Raw genomic sequence first — 15,187 nt, 5'->3', positions numbered from 1 at the left:
GAAATCTAGGGCTTCTTGGGTAATTCAGGTTGAGGACATGAAGTCTATACAACTAAGTATGGCAGGAGATCAAACACTAAGGAATAAAGTATAACAGGAATAGGACTGAAGAGGAAGAAAAGAAACAAGACCTAGCAAGCACATGTCGTGTCTTTAATACACAAACTGTATTTTACAGTCACCAAATAGGTAATAATGGAAAGTTTTTATGGTGTGTCAGTTAACAAACCCAAAAGGATTGACCGAGTTAGGAAGCACAGCATTTGTAACTGCTTATGAAGGAATGGATCTGACTTAACCCTGAAGCTCCGCTGAGAGCACTGGGTGAAAAGTTTAAAGAGAAACCAAACAGCCTGAGGGGTTTCAGAACTCAGAAGTCGTATAACTAAATCACCGCAGATTGAGTCTCAGGGCTTGAAAGCTGCTCAGTGTTAACAACACTGCTTCTCTCTCTCTCTCTCTCTCTCTCTCTCTCTCTCTCTCTCTCTCTCTTTTTTTTAATTAGGTATTTTCTTCATTTACATTTCCAGTGCTATCACAAAAGTCCCCCATACCTTCCCACCCCACTCCCCTAACCACCCACTCCCACTTCTTGGCCGTGGCGTTCCCCTGTACTGAGGCATATAAAGTTTGCAAGACCAATGGGCCTCTCTTTCCAATGATGGCTGACTAGGCCATCTTTTGATACATATGCAGCTAGAGACACGAGCTCCTGGGGTTAGTTCATATTGTTGTTCCACCTATAGGGTTGCAGACCCCTTTAGCTCCTTGGGTACTTTCTCTAGCTCCTCCATTGGGGGCCCTGTGATCCAACCAATAGCTGACTGTGAACACTGCTCTTCTTAAAGAGGATCTAGATGCAGTTCCCACCATTCACAACAACAGAGCCACCTGTAACTCCAGTCCAGGCAGGGAATCTGATGCCCTTGTCTGGCCTTCCCAGCATCTGTATAGCACGTACACACACACACACACACACACACACACGAAGAACCCTGTATGTTTCTAAGTTTAAGGAAATTAGGACTTCTTTTTAATAAACTGTGTCTGTTGGTGACACTTGCTGAGTGAGATATTCATGCGTAAAGTAACCACTGTCCCTGGTGTGAAGGAAGGCACAGGATAGACAGAGTCGGGATAAAGATGACTTTCGCGTCTTATTCAAGTGTAGCAAACTCAAAGTGGCTTGAATCTCGGACGTTCTCCGTGGGTTAGTGTGTTCGGCTACCTGATACGTAGATGGCGGTGCTCATTCGGAAGTTTACAGGGGCTTTGGGAGATGATATTTTGGCTGGAGGAGATGGGTCACGTGTAGTACTACAGCCAGGCCCTGCTTTTGATCCAACGCTTAGCCACCCAGTCTGGCCTCCCATTGAGGAACTCTACCACAAAGTCCCACCGCAGAGCCACCCTTCCAAAACTATGGGCCAAGGTAAATCTACCCTCTAAGTTGGACCTCAGACACTTCGTCACAGCTGTGAGAAAATTAACCAATAGGAAGCAAGCTACAGTAAAAAATCTGTGTACAGAATTATTAAAACTTTTCTACCGATTTGGAAGTGAAGACTGCCAGAGTGACGACATGGCAACTTACCCAAGATAATAGTAAAAGTAACAAAGGCAGAAAAAAAATGCAAACTCTGGTTTGTTGGTTTGTTTTGGGGGGTTTTGCCCCAAGCTTAAGGGTGTTTCTGCCCCATCCAAACTGTCTTCCTTAGAAAGAAAAAATGCTTAAAATCCAGCAGACTCTTGCTGCTAAAAGACAGGGAATCTTTATATTGGCCCCCAGCACTTTGAAAGAAGATTGCCTCAAGGGAAGACGAAAAGCCTTTCCTTTATCCTTTAATCTTCAACGAAATTGACAGGGCATGCCAAGAATTTTCCATTTTATTGCAAATCCTCTCAGAAGGCAGCCACCGGTCTTTTTGTTTCAGCCGAACTCAATTTGGCAGCATCTACTCCAAGCATGTCTGCTGTGTGGAATGGCAGGGAAGTCCTCCCCTCTCTTGGGCCTCTGAAGTCTTTTCCAGGATTAGGGACTTGCTCCACAACAGCATCTGAATGCTCAAAAAATAAAAATAAAAGCCCCCGAGAGACAATAAGCAATGTGTTCAGAAAAGACACATTTAGCTTGAATCTGAAGGGAACACAAGTTTGTGTTTTGTGCACTTCTTCCTCTGGCTAGTGGTATTGTTTTGGGGGTAACTGTGAGATTTTTAGGCTGTGAGGAAGAGCTGATTGAACTAAGTGAATAGACGACCTATGAAGGTTAGCAATCAGCCTGTTTTCCACTCCCTCTCTGATACCTGCTCTGCTACATTGCCACGCCTCCGCCATGAGTTTCTACAGTTGTACCTTCTGCCACGAGGCATTGAAATCTCTCAGAAATGAGTCAAAAGAGACCCGTCCACCCTTATGTGTCACAGAACACTAAAGCAAGGAGCACGGCGGTTCAACGTGAGGATTTCTTGGAACACAGCAGTAGTCATTTGCTGATGTACAGTCCCTGATACCTTGGCCCTACATTAGCCCAGGTGAGCACTTACCACAGAAGCAGTACACCACGCACCAGACTGAAATATTTGCCATCTCTGCTTCTCCAGAAAAAAATTCTACATCATGGCATGGCAGGGAACAGGGACTGTGGCAGTGGACAGTCAGAGGCCAGCAAACCAATCGCCTGGCTTGGGCTTTCTTTTCTCTACGGCAATTTGCTTCTCCATCACCTCACTGGACAGAGGTGTTTCCGTGTTCCTTTTTCCTATGTGTGCATTTCCTCACTGACTGAAAAAAACGAGTCTTTAGCAAAACGCATCTTGCTTTCTTAGTCTGTCCGAATCTGACAAACACATTGGACCTGTGTCATAGATCTTAAAATATATTTTCTTCTCTGTCTTTTATTCCTAATAACGAAGATATCTTTACCTTAGTCCCTGATAAGTGATCCTCAATTACTTTCTTTCAAAACCACCATTTTTTCCTTCTTACCACTTGTAAAAGTTACATATTTTAGGCTGGATGTATATATCTATAAAATAAGGGGAAATATCCCCCTTAGAAATGTAAAATGGGTTGTTTTTAATGACTGGTTGCAGGAGGCACTCTGTGAACCAACGGATGGCAAGCATCAATGATACCACCACACCCCTTGTTTTATATTCTTAATAACCTCAGAAGACTGGCAATCCATAAGAGGGAGTAAGGTCAGGCCCCTGGAGTTTGAAAGGTTTACGTCCAACAGTACATACATAAAATTAAATTCCGGTTCTCTTTGGTTCAGAAAACTTTTGTGCCTACAGTTCCCAAGTTGAATAAAGAAATCCCAGATGGGGGGATGGGGGTGTGTGTGTGTGAGTGGGGGACAAACAGCAAAGTCCAACCAGCCATATGGCATCAGCATCCTGGGGAAAATCCACGTTAGCCTTTTACTTCAGCCAGAAGTAGATTAGACAGATAAAAATTTCAAAATAAAACACAATCAGTTAATTAAAGTGAGGAAAGGCTTTATTTGTTCTGTGCTAGGATGGATTGAGGCAGCTTACACATGGCATCACTCCAAGAGGAGGTATTTCCTATGTCAGGCCTTGTAAACAAGGCGGCAGGGAGGAGTGCTGGGATACTGTGCTCCTGGGCCCTCCTCAACTTCAGCCAAAGCAAATTCTTTGTCTTACCACACAGCATCTTCCCAAGGACTTCCCGTGAATAAAAAAGAGTTCTTTAACTAAAAAGTTCGAGAGAATTCTCTTAGCTTCATGGCCCCCAGGAGACCCATCACCACCCAGTAGATAGTCAGCATGAGTGGCTCCCTGTCGTTCAGTGCCTCAGTTTCTTTTATGGTAATATTAATTATTGATAATAAAGAGTCAACAGGGGTTTGGGAGTTAATATTTGTCAAGCGCTTAGCACATATAATACATAATACATGATTTGTACATGTTTGTCCAATGAGTAAATAAAATATGAGACAATTATCCATAATGAAAGCTGAAGAGCAGTCTGAGTGCTTTTGTTCTCTTTGGGGGGAAAAAAATCAGGTAATATTTGACAGAGTCTGCCCTCCGGGATGGGCTATAAAGAGAAGTTTGCTTAGAGGGGGCATTTGGAAACCAGTGAATTATGGTAGAGATTCCATATTGCTAAACCATCGGTAGTGTGTCAACATATCCAAAGGATGCTGGCAATAGTTACAGTTCGCACAGCAAAGCGTGTATATTGTGGTGCCTTATTTTCTGTGTGATAAACCAACAAACCACTGGACCGGGATGATGTAATTAAACCCACTTCACGGTTTGGGGACCCGAGAAGAGCTGTCAGAGTACTAAGCTCACAAGGCTTTGATATGGCTCCATCTGTGATCTCCTCTAAATGTACAGACCCCAGTATCTCAGAACATGACTTTCTTTGAACTAATCATGTAGGTAGTGACTTAGGTGAAAATGTCATCACATGGCAGTAGTGTGATCTTCTCTTCCATTGTAGGCATCCTTCTGTGTAAGGGAGGTTTGGAGATAGAGAGAGTCAGAAGAACAAGCAAGGCTGTGTGAGGGAAGAAGTCACACAGAGTGATATTTCTACCAGCACATCGCCAAGCCTTGAAAGGTTTGTGTACACCTAGAATATCAAGCCTCACACTTGTTCTGTGACGTTACACTGCACAATGGTGGCATCCAGTATCTGCCTAGAAGCCTCCGGTGACAGGGTTCACATGAAAATGAAGTACAGCCCACCAAAGGCATGCATGTAACAGAATTCACACTCTGCTTTCAAACACTTCCCTATTAATTCTGTTCCAGCATGTGTTTGCTTACTCTTGTGCACACAAGTACAAATTTGTAGTACGTGTAAGTCCTAAAGAAAATTCCCAGTTATAAAATAGAAGGTATTTCCATGGGCAGAAGATCAAATATTACCGCAAGTACAATAAACTATATATCTATGTATCATAGGCATTACTTGTAATTATACTTACATGCCCCTCCAAGCCTAAGCCTCTTCCCCCACCCCCCCCCCCCACCCCCCAGTATCCTACAGGGCAGGATCCTGCATGCAGCAATAAAACCTGCCGGGCAAGATGAACTCCTTGGTCTAATAGTGGCGTGACTGTTTGGGGGTAATTACCTGCTTTCTGAGGCCTGCTCCATGGGATGGAATTTCAGGCCTTGTGCCATAATCCTGGTCAAAAGCCCACAGCTGGGGTAGTCCTGTGCCCTGGGGTAAAACTTGCTATTATTATCTTTGCTAAATGGCCTTGTTGTCAAAGCGTGCTCTAAATATTATGCTTATATTATAGACCTGAGATGCGCTCAACATGAGACTTCTTTCTGCAGTGATCAGCAGCCCATGGGTGCACACCTGGTCAGTGTTCTGGAAATGAGCTACTGAACCAGGTGATGGGAAGGGTGCTGTGAAGTGGAATCTTCTAGACCTGATATGACTAACACTGGCATTAATTCACAGGAGCCGTTGCTACTTGCAACCAGAGCCAGGGAAACCCTGGTATGGATGGGCTACAGGATGTCCGGGCCACATGTCTTACTGAGGAGCTATTGGCTGTTAACAGCTTCTCAGGGAAAGAGAATTATTCTTTGTTGAGGTCATGGGCCTGATATGTTTCACATGTTCCAGTGAATAGCACTGTATTTATATACATGTGAGCAGACTAGTAGGATTTAATGGTTATTGAGATAAATAAAAGCCATGTTTTGGAGCGATATGTGCAGATCATATTTCATTGTATACATGAGTCAAACTCTCAAAAAAATTTAAAGAATTGCTTTCTGTTTAAGGAGGAGGGACCAGGATATGTTGAACTATACAATATGCCATGAAACCATGCATCCTATACTATTTCTCACATATTCAGTGTTATAAGTAATGTTCGCAAATGAATAGAGGAGGCTCAATAGCACGAACCAATGACAGCTAATTTATTACAGTGCTGGATTCAAACCTATGAATCCACTGTCTCCTCCCATGATCCTGACACCTCTTTCCCACAGTTGTACTGGCTCCCTCTCTCTGTCCAGGTTTACTTCTGGCCTTCTACTACATTCTGAATAAATTTCTAAAGTCTCCTTTTTTCTTCCATATGGTTTAGAAATAAAGCCAGTCATTCAATAGCAGATAGTGACTTTCTGGTGCGAGCTCCCAGGTGAATCACTCAGGAGTCTGAGCACGTTCTTTGGTCCAAAGTAGATGCATCCCATGAATAGGAGTAATGTGACTTCATGGATTTGTGAGATTTGGGTTCACTTGTACAGTCTATGAGGTTTTCTTCCACTTTCTAAGGAGATGGGTGGACTTAGACAATTATGTAAACTCCCAAATCCTTGCTTTTTTCTTGTAAAAGATGCAGATGAAAATGTATACTTCTACATGGGTTTGTGAGGGCTGAAGGAAACAGTGAATAAGGAGACTTATGGAGTACCTAACAATATGAAAAGTAAGTAATCATTAAATAATAATATACATGCTCACAACATTGACATATTACACATGACTGGAATATGGCAATGTTTGCTTTCTGTCAATTCCCTTATCCATTCAACCTATTACTTCTGCTCTCAACTTACCACAGACCCTGGAAACATCAAGAACAATAGATTATGAAACTTCTAAAACTCAGAGTCTAAACTAACCTTTTCTTCCTGTATGATGCTTGTCTCAAGCATTTATTGTAGTGATGGAAAGCTAGCAAAGATACCAAGCCAAAACTATATATGTGTGTGTGTGTGTGTGTGTGTGTGTGTGTGTGTGTGTGTGTGTGTATCATATAGTTTATAATATATATATTTAGGGAAGAAAATATAGCACGAAACAACATGAGCACTAAGCCACAATCATTCATAACATTACTACCCTCTTCTTTTAGAATTTTTTTGGTATTATTCTGGGAAATACTTTGGGAGGAAATAGCTCAGGAATTTACAAAATATTCCTAGCTTTTTACAAAGTATTCCTAGCTTTTTAAATGTTGTAAAGCTTTTCACTGTAACATTGTAAAAACAACATGTAGTTACTTTAGATAACAGTCCAGCAGTGACCTGTACAGTTGAACACAAAGGATCCCATGCAGAAATCCCACTCCCAGTCACTTACCCAACTGAAATTTAAATGTCTGTTCTACAAATTTAGGCACAGATGTTCACAAACCCCATAAGTTCAGATGCCCATTGGCAGGTGAGCGTGACTTGGCAAATCAAAGACATGGCTGGAGATTGTATCCAGAATGTTCTTTAAAAGTCCCTATGGTAAAGGCTTGGTTCTCACGCACTGCAGGGGAATAATGGAGCCTTTAAAATGTGGGGTCTCATAGGCAGTCTTTCAACATTGTAGGTGCGCCCCTGAAGGGAACCATAGGACCCCCAGCACCTTCCTCTCCTCTCTTTTGGTGCTTTCTTGTGCTTCTATCCTGAGGTGGTGGCCCGTGACCATCCTAGCAATGATGGGGCTGAATTATCAGAGACAGAAACCTTCAAAACTGAGGACCAAAGCATTATGACTGCACTGCACACAGATCTGTGCCTCCTTACGTCTGACAGTGCAGGAAGCTGATTATGAGAAGGATCTGGGAAATGGGGGTCAAGTGTCATGGCTTCTGTGACTGCAATCACTTTCCAAAGCTGACACGGAAAAAAAAAAATGACTTGTGATCGTCATTTTACTTTGACCGTGATAATCTCCAGGATCCTAGAGGGCAAAAGGAGAACTAAGATTTTAAAATCCAAGAACCTTTAGTGAGTTATAGGAGCAGAAGCAGCAGTTGACTGGATTTGTTCTCTAGTCAATGATTAGAATCGTTGGCTATGTCGGCCTGGGAGGGAGTTTATTGGAAATGATTGACGTGTGTTCAATCTCCCAGAGTCCATGTAAATCAGAAGTTGGGCATAGCCATATATACTTGTGGGGCCTAAACTGGGAAGGCAGAAACAGGAAGATCCCTGAAGCTGGTCAGTCAGCTTAGCCTGTGGTTTGAGAATAATGAGAATAATACCTCAAAAAGCAAGGTAGATGGTGCAAGTAGAGTGACTTCTGAGGCTGTCTTCTGGTTTCTACAGGCATATAGGTGTCAGGCATATACACTTGTACCTGTAACACACACACACACACACACACACACACACACACAATTGATGACGAGAAAGTATACAGAGCAAAAAAAACTAAAAGAATGCCAGAGCCACAGAGCAGGCTACAGTGCTACTGATAGGTAGACAAGAACATGGAATGAAAAGTTGATACATAGAAAGCCATGGGTAAAACTATCCAGTGTGTTGACCAAGATGAGGCTAGAGCCCTCTAAGAATTTCAAGAAAGTTAACCATTGCTTTCCCCTGGATGCCCATCTGTCACACTGAGCAGAGAAACGGTTAGGTGGTTTCCACTGTCCTTCCTAGCCTTCGAATCCAATCGCCCAGTCTCATCCCCATCTCTGTAGTGAACCCTTGCTATGGCATCTCCTCCCTCTGTCCCCACTCCCAGGGGTCTCCACAGGTCTCGGTGGCACATTTTGCTCCCCTCCCTCCTGTGGATCCTTCAGCTCCCTTCTAGCCCACCCCCATTCCCAAGGGTCAACTCTCAGCAGCTAGAAACACTATCCCAGATCCCCATTGTCCACACCTGGCAGGATCTCAGAAGCATTCCCTATTGGACGACTCACAAGTACACTCTCCTAAGAACAAAAGAGGGCAACTGAAATCAAGGAACAAAGTATACAGCCAACGAGGCCAGTAGACAAAAACAAGACCAGATATCAGCAGCTAGTATTTCAATCATCCCAAACCCAGATGCCTAGACAGCAACCTAAAAACACACATATCAGCCACGATGATAAGTCTCCACTACAGAGAACTGCTCAGAGGACTCCTTGGAAGAGGATGTGGAAAGAATAGAAGAGCCAGAGGGGCAGAGGACACAGAGGAACGAGGCCTTCTAAACAGAGCAGAATGGCACGCATATGACCTCAGAGACGGTGGCTGCATGCACAAGACCTGCCCTCTGCCTCAGATGGGTCCTAGACCTGAGAGAAGTGGACAAGGACCACCATCCATACCCAAAAGCTGTCTCCATTTGATAACTACGTGTAAGTGAAAGATGAGTTTTCTCCAAAGGGATCCTCACTGGAGAACAAACAAACCACTCTCGAGTAAGCCCCATGCCCACCAGTAGACCTGACATCTTTGGGGGGTCCTTTGTCTCATAATGTTTTGTCAAGCCCTTGGGATTTTTGTCTTGTTTTGTTTTTGTTTTTAACCATACAGGTCCTCTGCATGTATATATTACAACTTCTGGTTTTATGCCTTTATGGGATTCCTGTATGCACACAAGTGGATGTGTCCAAGGGCACCCAATGTCACAGCGTAAGTCAAGACAAATAGGGGCGAAGAAAGAAACCAAACCCCTAATTCCTAACAGAGCTATCCCCAGAAGTCATTGCCTGTACAACTCTGGGACATTCTAATCTGATTTCCTAGACTGTTTCATACAGAAAATCCCATTGTTTAGCGGGAACAGGATAATAAATTCTTAGTGTTAATATTGGACGTTGGGCTGGGGACATAACTCAGTATTGTGCTTTCTCCTATCATGTACACAGTAGTGTGCTTGATCCTCAGCACCACAGAAAATCAGACATCATGGTGTATGCCCATACCAACAAACAAAGGAATAAGGAACCTGGGAGATGTCTCAGAGGATGAAACGCTCGCTGCAGACTGTGGGGACCAGAGATCAACCTCCAGCATCCATGGTGATGCTGCGCAAGCAGGACAGACACATGGAAATTCAGTGCACAGGTGGTACGGACAGGGCATCCCTGCAGCTAGCAGTTAGCTGGACTAGCTGATTTATCAAGTTCTGTGTTCAAGTGCAATACTCTGCCTTGATATATGTGAGATGGAGAGTGGCAGGGAGTAATTCCTGTGTCAGTCTCTAGCCTCCACACACATGTGCTCATACATGTAAACACATGCATACACCACAGACAAACACACACATATACAATATATATTATTATATACTATATATATTATTACACACACTATATAATGCATATTATATATTTTACACTATATATGTGTATATGTTGTATGTATGGAGTGTATGCATGTGTGTGTGTGTGTGTGTGTGTGTGTGTGTGTGTGTGTGTAATAATATATTAAAAGCAATCCCATCAAATGGAATAGATGTTGGTTGACCATAAAACAGAGCAAAACACAGATACATGCTACAGCCTGAATGTGCCTCAAAATCTGTATTCTATGTAAAAGAAACCAAATGTTAAGGAACAAACATTGTTTGATTCCATTAGCTTGAAATGTCCAGAAAAGGTAAAGTTGAAGACACATAAGGTGGATGAGAGTCACCTGGGCCTGAAGAGGGGGACAATGAGACTGCAGTCATTTAGGGACAGTGACCTAATCGGACACTGTACTACGGTGACAACCATGCTGTCCAACACGTTTGCAAAGAATTCCTAAATTATACACTTGGATATGTTCTAGAGTAATTTGCTCTCACCCCCAATAAAACTGTTTTCAAGGAAATTGAATAAAAGCAAGAATAACATACCTGATTTGCCCCCTATAGAGAACAGTAATCATTTTGTTTTTCTAATTTAAAGGATGAAAAAAAATTACTGGATAGAATTTTGTTAAATTTCAATTTTGTATTCCTATTCCCCTCCAGAATCACTGATATCCAAAGCAACACATTTAATTTTCAGTTATTTTTCATGAAACTGATGCTTCAGTTTTAGTTTAATTCTTCTATGCTAGTAATATTAAACCTAGAATTCAAAAACCCTAAGCTTTCCCCCAATCTACACAAACTAGAACAACACTCCCCAAGTTAATGTGGAATTCCTCTCTAAGTTGTTGATTTGGTTATAAATAAGAGAAACTTCTATCAGAAAGATCTATTGAAATGTTTCAGTCAATAAGTGATCATCTAAATTGGATGTTCCTGTCTCAGTTCAAAATTACTTGGACCTACGACTTTATTATTCTTCTTCTTATTATTATTATTATTATTATTATTTTTTTTTTTTTTTTTTTTTTTTTTTAGTTTTTCGAGACAGGGTTTCTCTGTGTAGCCCTGGCTGTCCTGGAACTCACTTTGTAGACCAGGCTGGACTCGAACTCAGAAATCCTCCTGCCTCTGCCTCCCAAGTGCTGGGATTAAAGGCAAGCGCCACCACTGCCCGGCGAACCTACGACTTTAAACACATCTTGGTTCTCTTCAAATTCCCTTTTCTTATTGGCGATTATCTGAAGTAAACATTTTAAGGCTAGATTTAACTTACATTATTTACCATTTTGGCAAAAAGTGTGGATTGCAACCCAAGTCCACTGTTGAAACACATTTCAAACAGCCAAGCTAACACATGCTATCATGTGGTTTCATCCAGGTTGTAGTCCCTCTTAGTCGTGAACGGTGCCTGTCTTTTTTTCAGTCTCTTTTCAGTTAGAACAGAAGAGCAATTTACTTTGAAAAGAACAAATTAAGAATCTCAACAAGCCTGCCTGGGTCTTAGGACATCCAGCCTCTTTCTGTTATTTCTGGGGTTGGGGAATCAAACAGTGCTTTTCCCTGCCTGAAACAAATTCTTTATCTCCTCCCCCTCCCCCACACACCCCCCCCCCCACTGCCCCTGCATGGAGATGGAGAGACAGGGGTGGGGGTGAAGGTGGGGGCTAGCAACAATTGAACAACAGCATCAATTGTGCACAGGTATCGGACACTCAGGCCTAGCTCAAGTTTCTGGAAAACCACTCTGCATAGAGCTAAATATTTAATAGCATCGGGTAAAATCCAGAGGGTAGATTCCGTTTTTTTACCATTCGTAAACCTCCGTTTTGCCATTCCTAAATATGATATAATTAAGTTAATCTTTCATATAGATCAGAAGGGAGGAGGCAGGGGGCTCGATCCTTCGAATAAAATAATTGTGGCGTGGTGCAGTGACTTCAGTTATGTCCTGGGCTAGAGGCATGCTCTAGGCTCTGAAGTTTACGGTCACTTTTTTTTTTTCCTTCTGAAAGAGGTTCAAAATTCACAGCCACCAGGATCTACTCTAGCACCTGAACTGCTCCTGCGGGTGATATTGCTCCTGCAAAGCTGCCTCCAGCCCTCCACAATCCAGACAGAGTAGGGAAACTGTTGGGCAGGAGGCAAGTCTGTGCGGGCGGCGCTTCTCTCTGTGCTACTAAAACTCGCAGAGGAAGAGCCGAACACCAGATAGACTGCAGCGGGTCACCTTTCCCAGGGCCCCTGAAACAGTCAGACAGACGTCTAGGGATTTCTGACTCAGAGACTAGATAAGAACAGCCTAAATAAACAAGCAGGTGTGTGTGTGCACAGAGGGAGGAGAAAGACAGCTTTTTCTCTTCCTCGAAACTTTTGCACCAGGGAATCCGAGCCCAGAAGAGAGGAGGTTCAACGAAACACCCTCTTCACCTCTCTAAGACTCCCACCCACCCACCCTTCTCTTCCCCAGGAAACTTCCTGGGATGTAAAGCTTCCTTGGGTGACCCGCGCCAAGGTCACCTGGTGTCCCCCACCCCACCCCCCTTGGCAGCGATCCTCAGCTGTCCCAGGCTCGCCTACCTTGGAGGGCGCTCAGAGGAGGCCTCCTCCGCCTGCTCCTGCTCGGGCTCCGGCGATCTGGCAGAGAGCCCAGGATCCGGTCCTTACCTGCTCTGGTTTTGTGACTGAGGGCAGCTAAGTGCTCAGTTAGGCGGGGCGCGCCCAGGCCAGAGTCCAGTGTCCCCGACCTCGGGGAGGAGCCTCTGGCTCTCCACTGCCTGGAAGTTTTAGCCTCTGCAGAAAGACCAGACACCGCCCTAAGGCGCCTGTCCCAGGAGAAAGGATCTAGCTGAGGACAGGCCCTGCTGCTGATGTTCTAGTAGCGTCCTAAGTCCACAGATTCCACAAATTCATTTCTCCTCAGTATGTATGTGTGTATTTAATAAAACATTTTATTTGGGGATTATCTGAAATTTAACAGTAGCAAAACCAGGAGAAAGAGTTCCCTAGACTACTGAGCCAGAGCCCCCAAGGCTCACACTTCCTTAGAAGCGGCTCTGTTGAAACACATGAAATTAACAATCTCCATTTCTATTAGCAAACCCCAAACTCTCTGGAGACGTCACAAGTTTTTGAGCTAATATGCTTTATTTCCCGAATCCCCTCAAAATCCCATTCGAAATACTACCTGGCATTAGTTAGTGTAGGTCACCTCGTCTCTGCTGGTCTGTGACAGTTTTTTTCTGTCCTTCCTTGGTGTGATCAGCTTTAGAAATTTGAGGTTTTGTAGGCATCCCATCTGTCTCTCTGGTGTCTCTCCCATGTAGTTATGCGGATACCAGGAAGAAAACCACAGGGACAAGCCCCTCCCCCACACCTCATCTCATCCTCTGACCTTCAGCAAGATAGCAATCAGACTTCCTTAGCAAGGCTGACCTCAACCCTGATTCCCTGACTAGAATCAAGTGGGCTAGGTTTCTCGGCTGAGTTACTCTTTTTCTCTCCTTGAAAGGTCTCCATCACATTGAAATCACTCCGTTCGTTTTCTTCCAAGTGATAGGCAGGAAGGTTGAAGCCTGCTTCCTGAGGCATGCAGACATTATTATTTGGATTTTTATTTTCTTATCTCTCATTTATCTGTGCATTCAGTTACCTCAGCGTGGACTTGTGTATTTATTTAGATTTCGGTATGAGTCAACTCTACCTTTCATTTTGTAGTTCTAATTGTTACATGGAGAACCGTGTCAGTGACTGTCTGTCCCTTTGGAGTATCCTGAATGTTTATATCTTTGAGGGGGAAAAAAAAAAGACACAAGACTAAACATTTCTTTCACCCTCTCACAGTTAAACTGTTATCAAAGCCCTCAATTTCAAAAGACTTTCCAGAATTTTCCTTTGAACCCAACAATTCCAACATATGGGACAGAAATTGTATTTTCTTGACAAATTAATTTGTGTTGATTTTATGGCTCAATCGGAAAAGTGAAAGCTGTCAGGTTTTTTTTTTCAGAATTTAATATTTTTTTATAAACGTTAAAGAAATAATTATTTCCAATAACCAGGCACCATTATAAAATTAATGAAGACCAGTGGGAGGTACCAGTGAGGTAACTCTGTGTGTAGCTCTTCCCACTTGAAATCAGCCCACAGATCCCACAAAATGACAGGAAAGAAGTGACTGCCAAAAGCTGTATTCTGAGCTGCACAGATATGCTCAGTATATGTTCTCTCTCTCTCTCTCTCTCTCTCTCTCTCTCTCTCTCTCTCACACACACACACACACACACACACACACACACACACACACATACACTATATTAATTAACTAATTCATTCTTTAAAAAATAAAAGTAAATTAGTGGAATTATATATTGCCACGAAAAAGTGAGGAGATTAAAGAAGCAAAAAGGAATATGCTTAAGCAGCTCTTAAGCTCTCAGGGAATTTTGTGTTCCCTGATCCACATGGTTCTGTTAAACTCATATATGTATGCCAAAAAAAATTAAAAAATAAAAAATAAAAAGTCACTGCCCAAAGATAGCTGTGGATGTTTGCTCCGGGAGTAAACACAGAAGTTCAGGTACCACCACCCACTTGGTATTTTGCTTGTGTTTGCTTTTGCCAGTCTGTTCAATAAACAGCACACTTCCTCCCCTGAGCCTGGGTTTCACACAGCCTGTGGTGCCACCTTGCTGACTAGAATCCCTCCACCCCTCTCATTCTGGCCTGACTCCTCCTCAGAGCAGCAACTGCGTTTCTCTATTGACCTAGGACGTGCCAGGGACGCACAGGAGCCACTCACCGAGGTGACTCTTTTCCTATTTTACAACTGATTTTTTTGACTTACATTAAGTGTTACTAGTCTTGCTAATAGAGTAATTACTTATCTTCCCCCATGCCCATTGAGTCTCAGATCACCAATATCTTTTAAAAATGGGATCTCTCTTAATCGGTTAAGTCTTGGGGGCCCTGAAGCTTTGTTAGGAGAACCGGGAGAGAAGGAATCTGTCATTTGAGGACACAGCAAAGGAGGAAGAGGGTCTCACTTTTCACGTCTATGTGTGCTTTGATCTTGAAATTCCCCATCTTTAAATTGAGAGAAATGAACATTGGTTGTTTAGCCAGTTAAATATAAACCTATCAGACTGATTAAGATGGTGTC

At 43.1% G+C, this 15,187-nt stretch overlaps 1 protein-coding gene across 9 annotated transcripts in view; it reads right to left on the bottom strand.

Annotated features, from left to right (window-relative positions):
* Nucleotides 1-13,369, bottom strand: part of Ccdc68 (coiled-coil domain containing 68) — a 44,631-nt gene extending 31,262 nt beyond the window's left edge. For 2 of the 9 annotated variants that reach the window (XM_006526070.3, XM_006526071.3), the window contains exons 1-2: nt 13,214-13,369; nt 12,607-12,819 (exon numbers count right to left, since the gene is read on the bottom strand). In XM_006526070.3, the coding sequence (XP_006526133.1) occupies nt 12,607-12,819; nt 13,214-13,220 (220 nt within the window). In that variant the 5' untranslated portion in view covers nt 13,221-13,369. Of the gene's footprint in view, nt 1-7,993; nt 8,089-12,606; nt 12,820-13,213 lie in introns of those variants that run through there. The other 7 variants (XM_011246971.2, XM_011246972.2, XM_006526076.3 and 4 more) reach the window with 5 other exon arrangements.
* Nucleotides 13,370-15,187: the final 1,818 nt, after the last annotated feature.

This window comes from Mus musculus, chromosome 18 (genome assembly GCF_000001635.26).
Source record: "Mus musculus strain C57BL/6J chromosome 18, GRCm38.p6 C57BL/6J".
Taxonomy (NCBI): domain Eukaryota; kingdom Metazoa; phylum Chordata; class Mammalia; order Rodentia; family Muridae; genus Mus; species Mus musculus.
The sequence above is the reverse complement of the archived record's forward strand: the minus strand, read 5'-3'. Positions and strand labels throughout refer to the sequence as shown.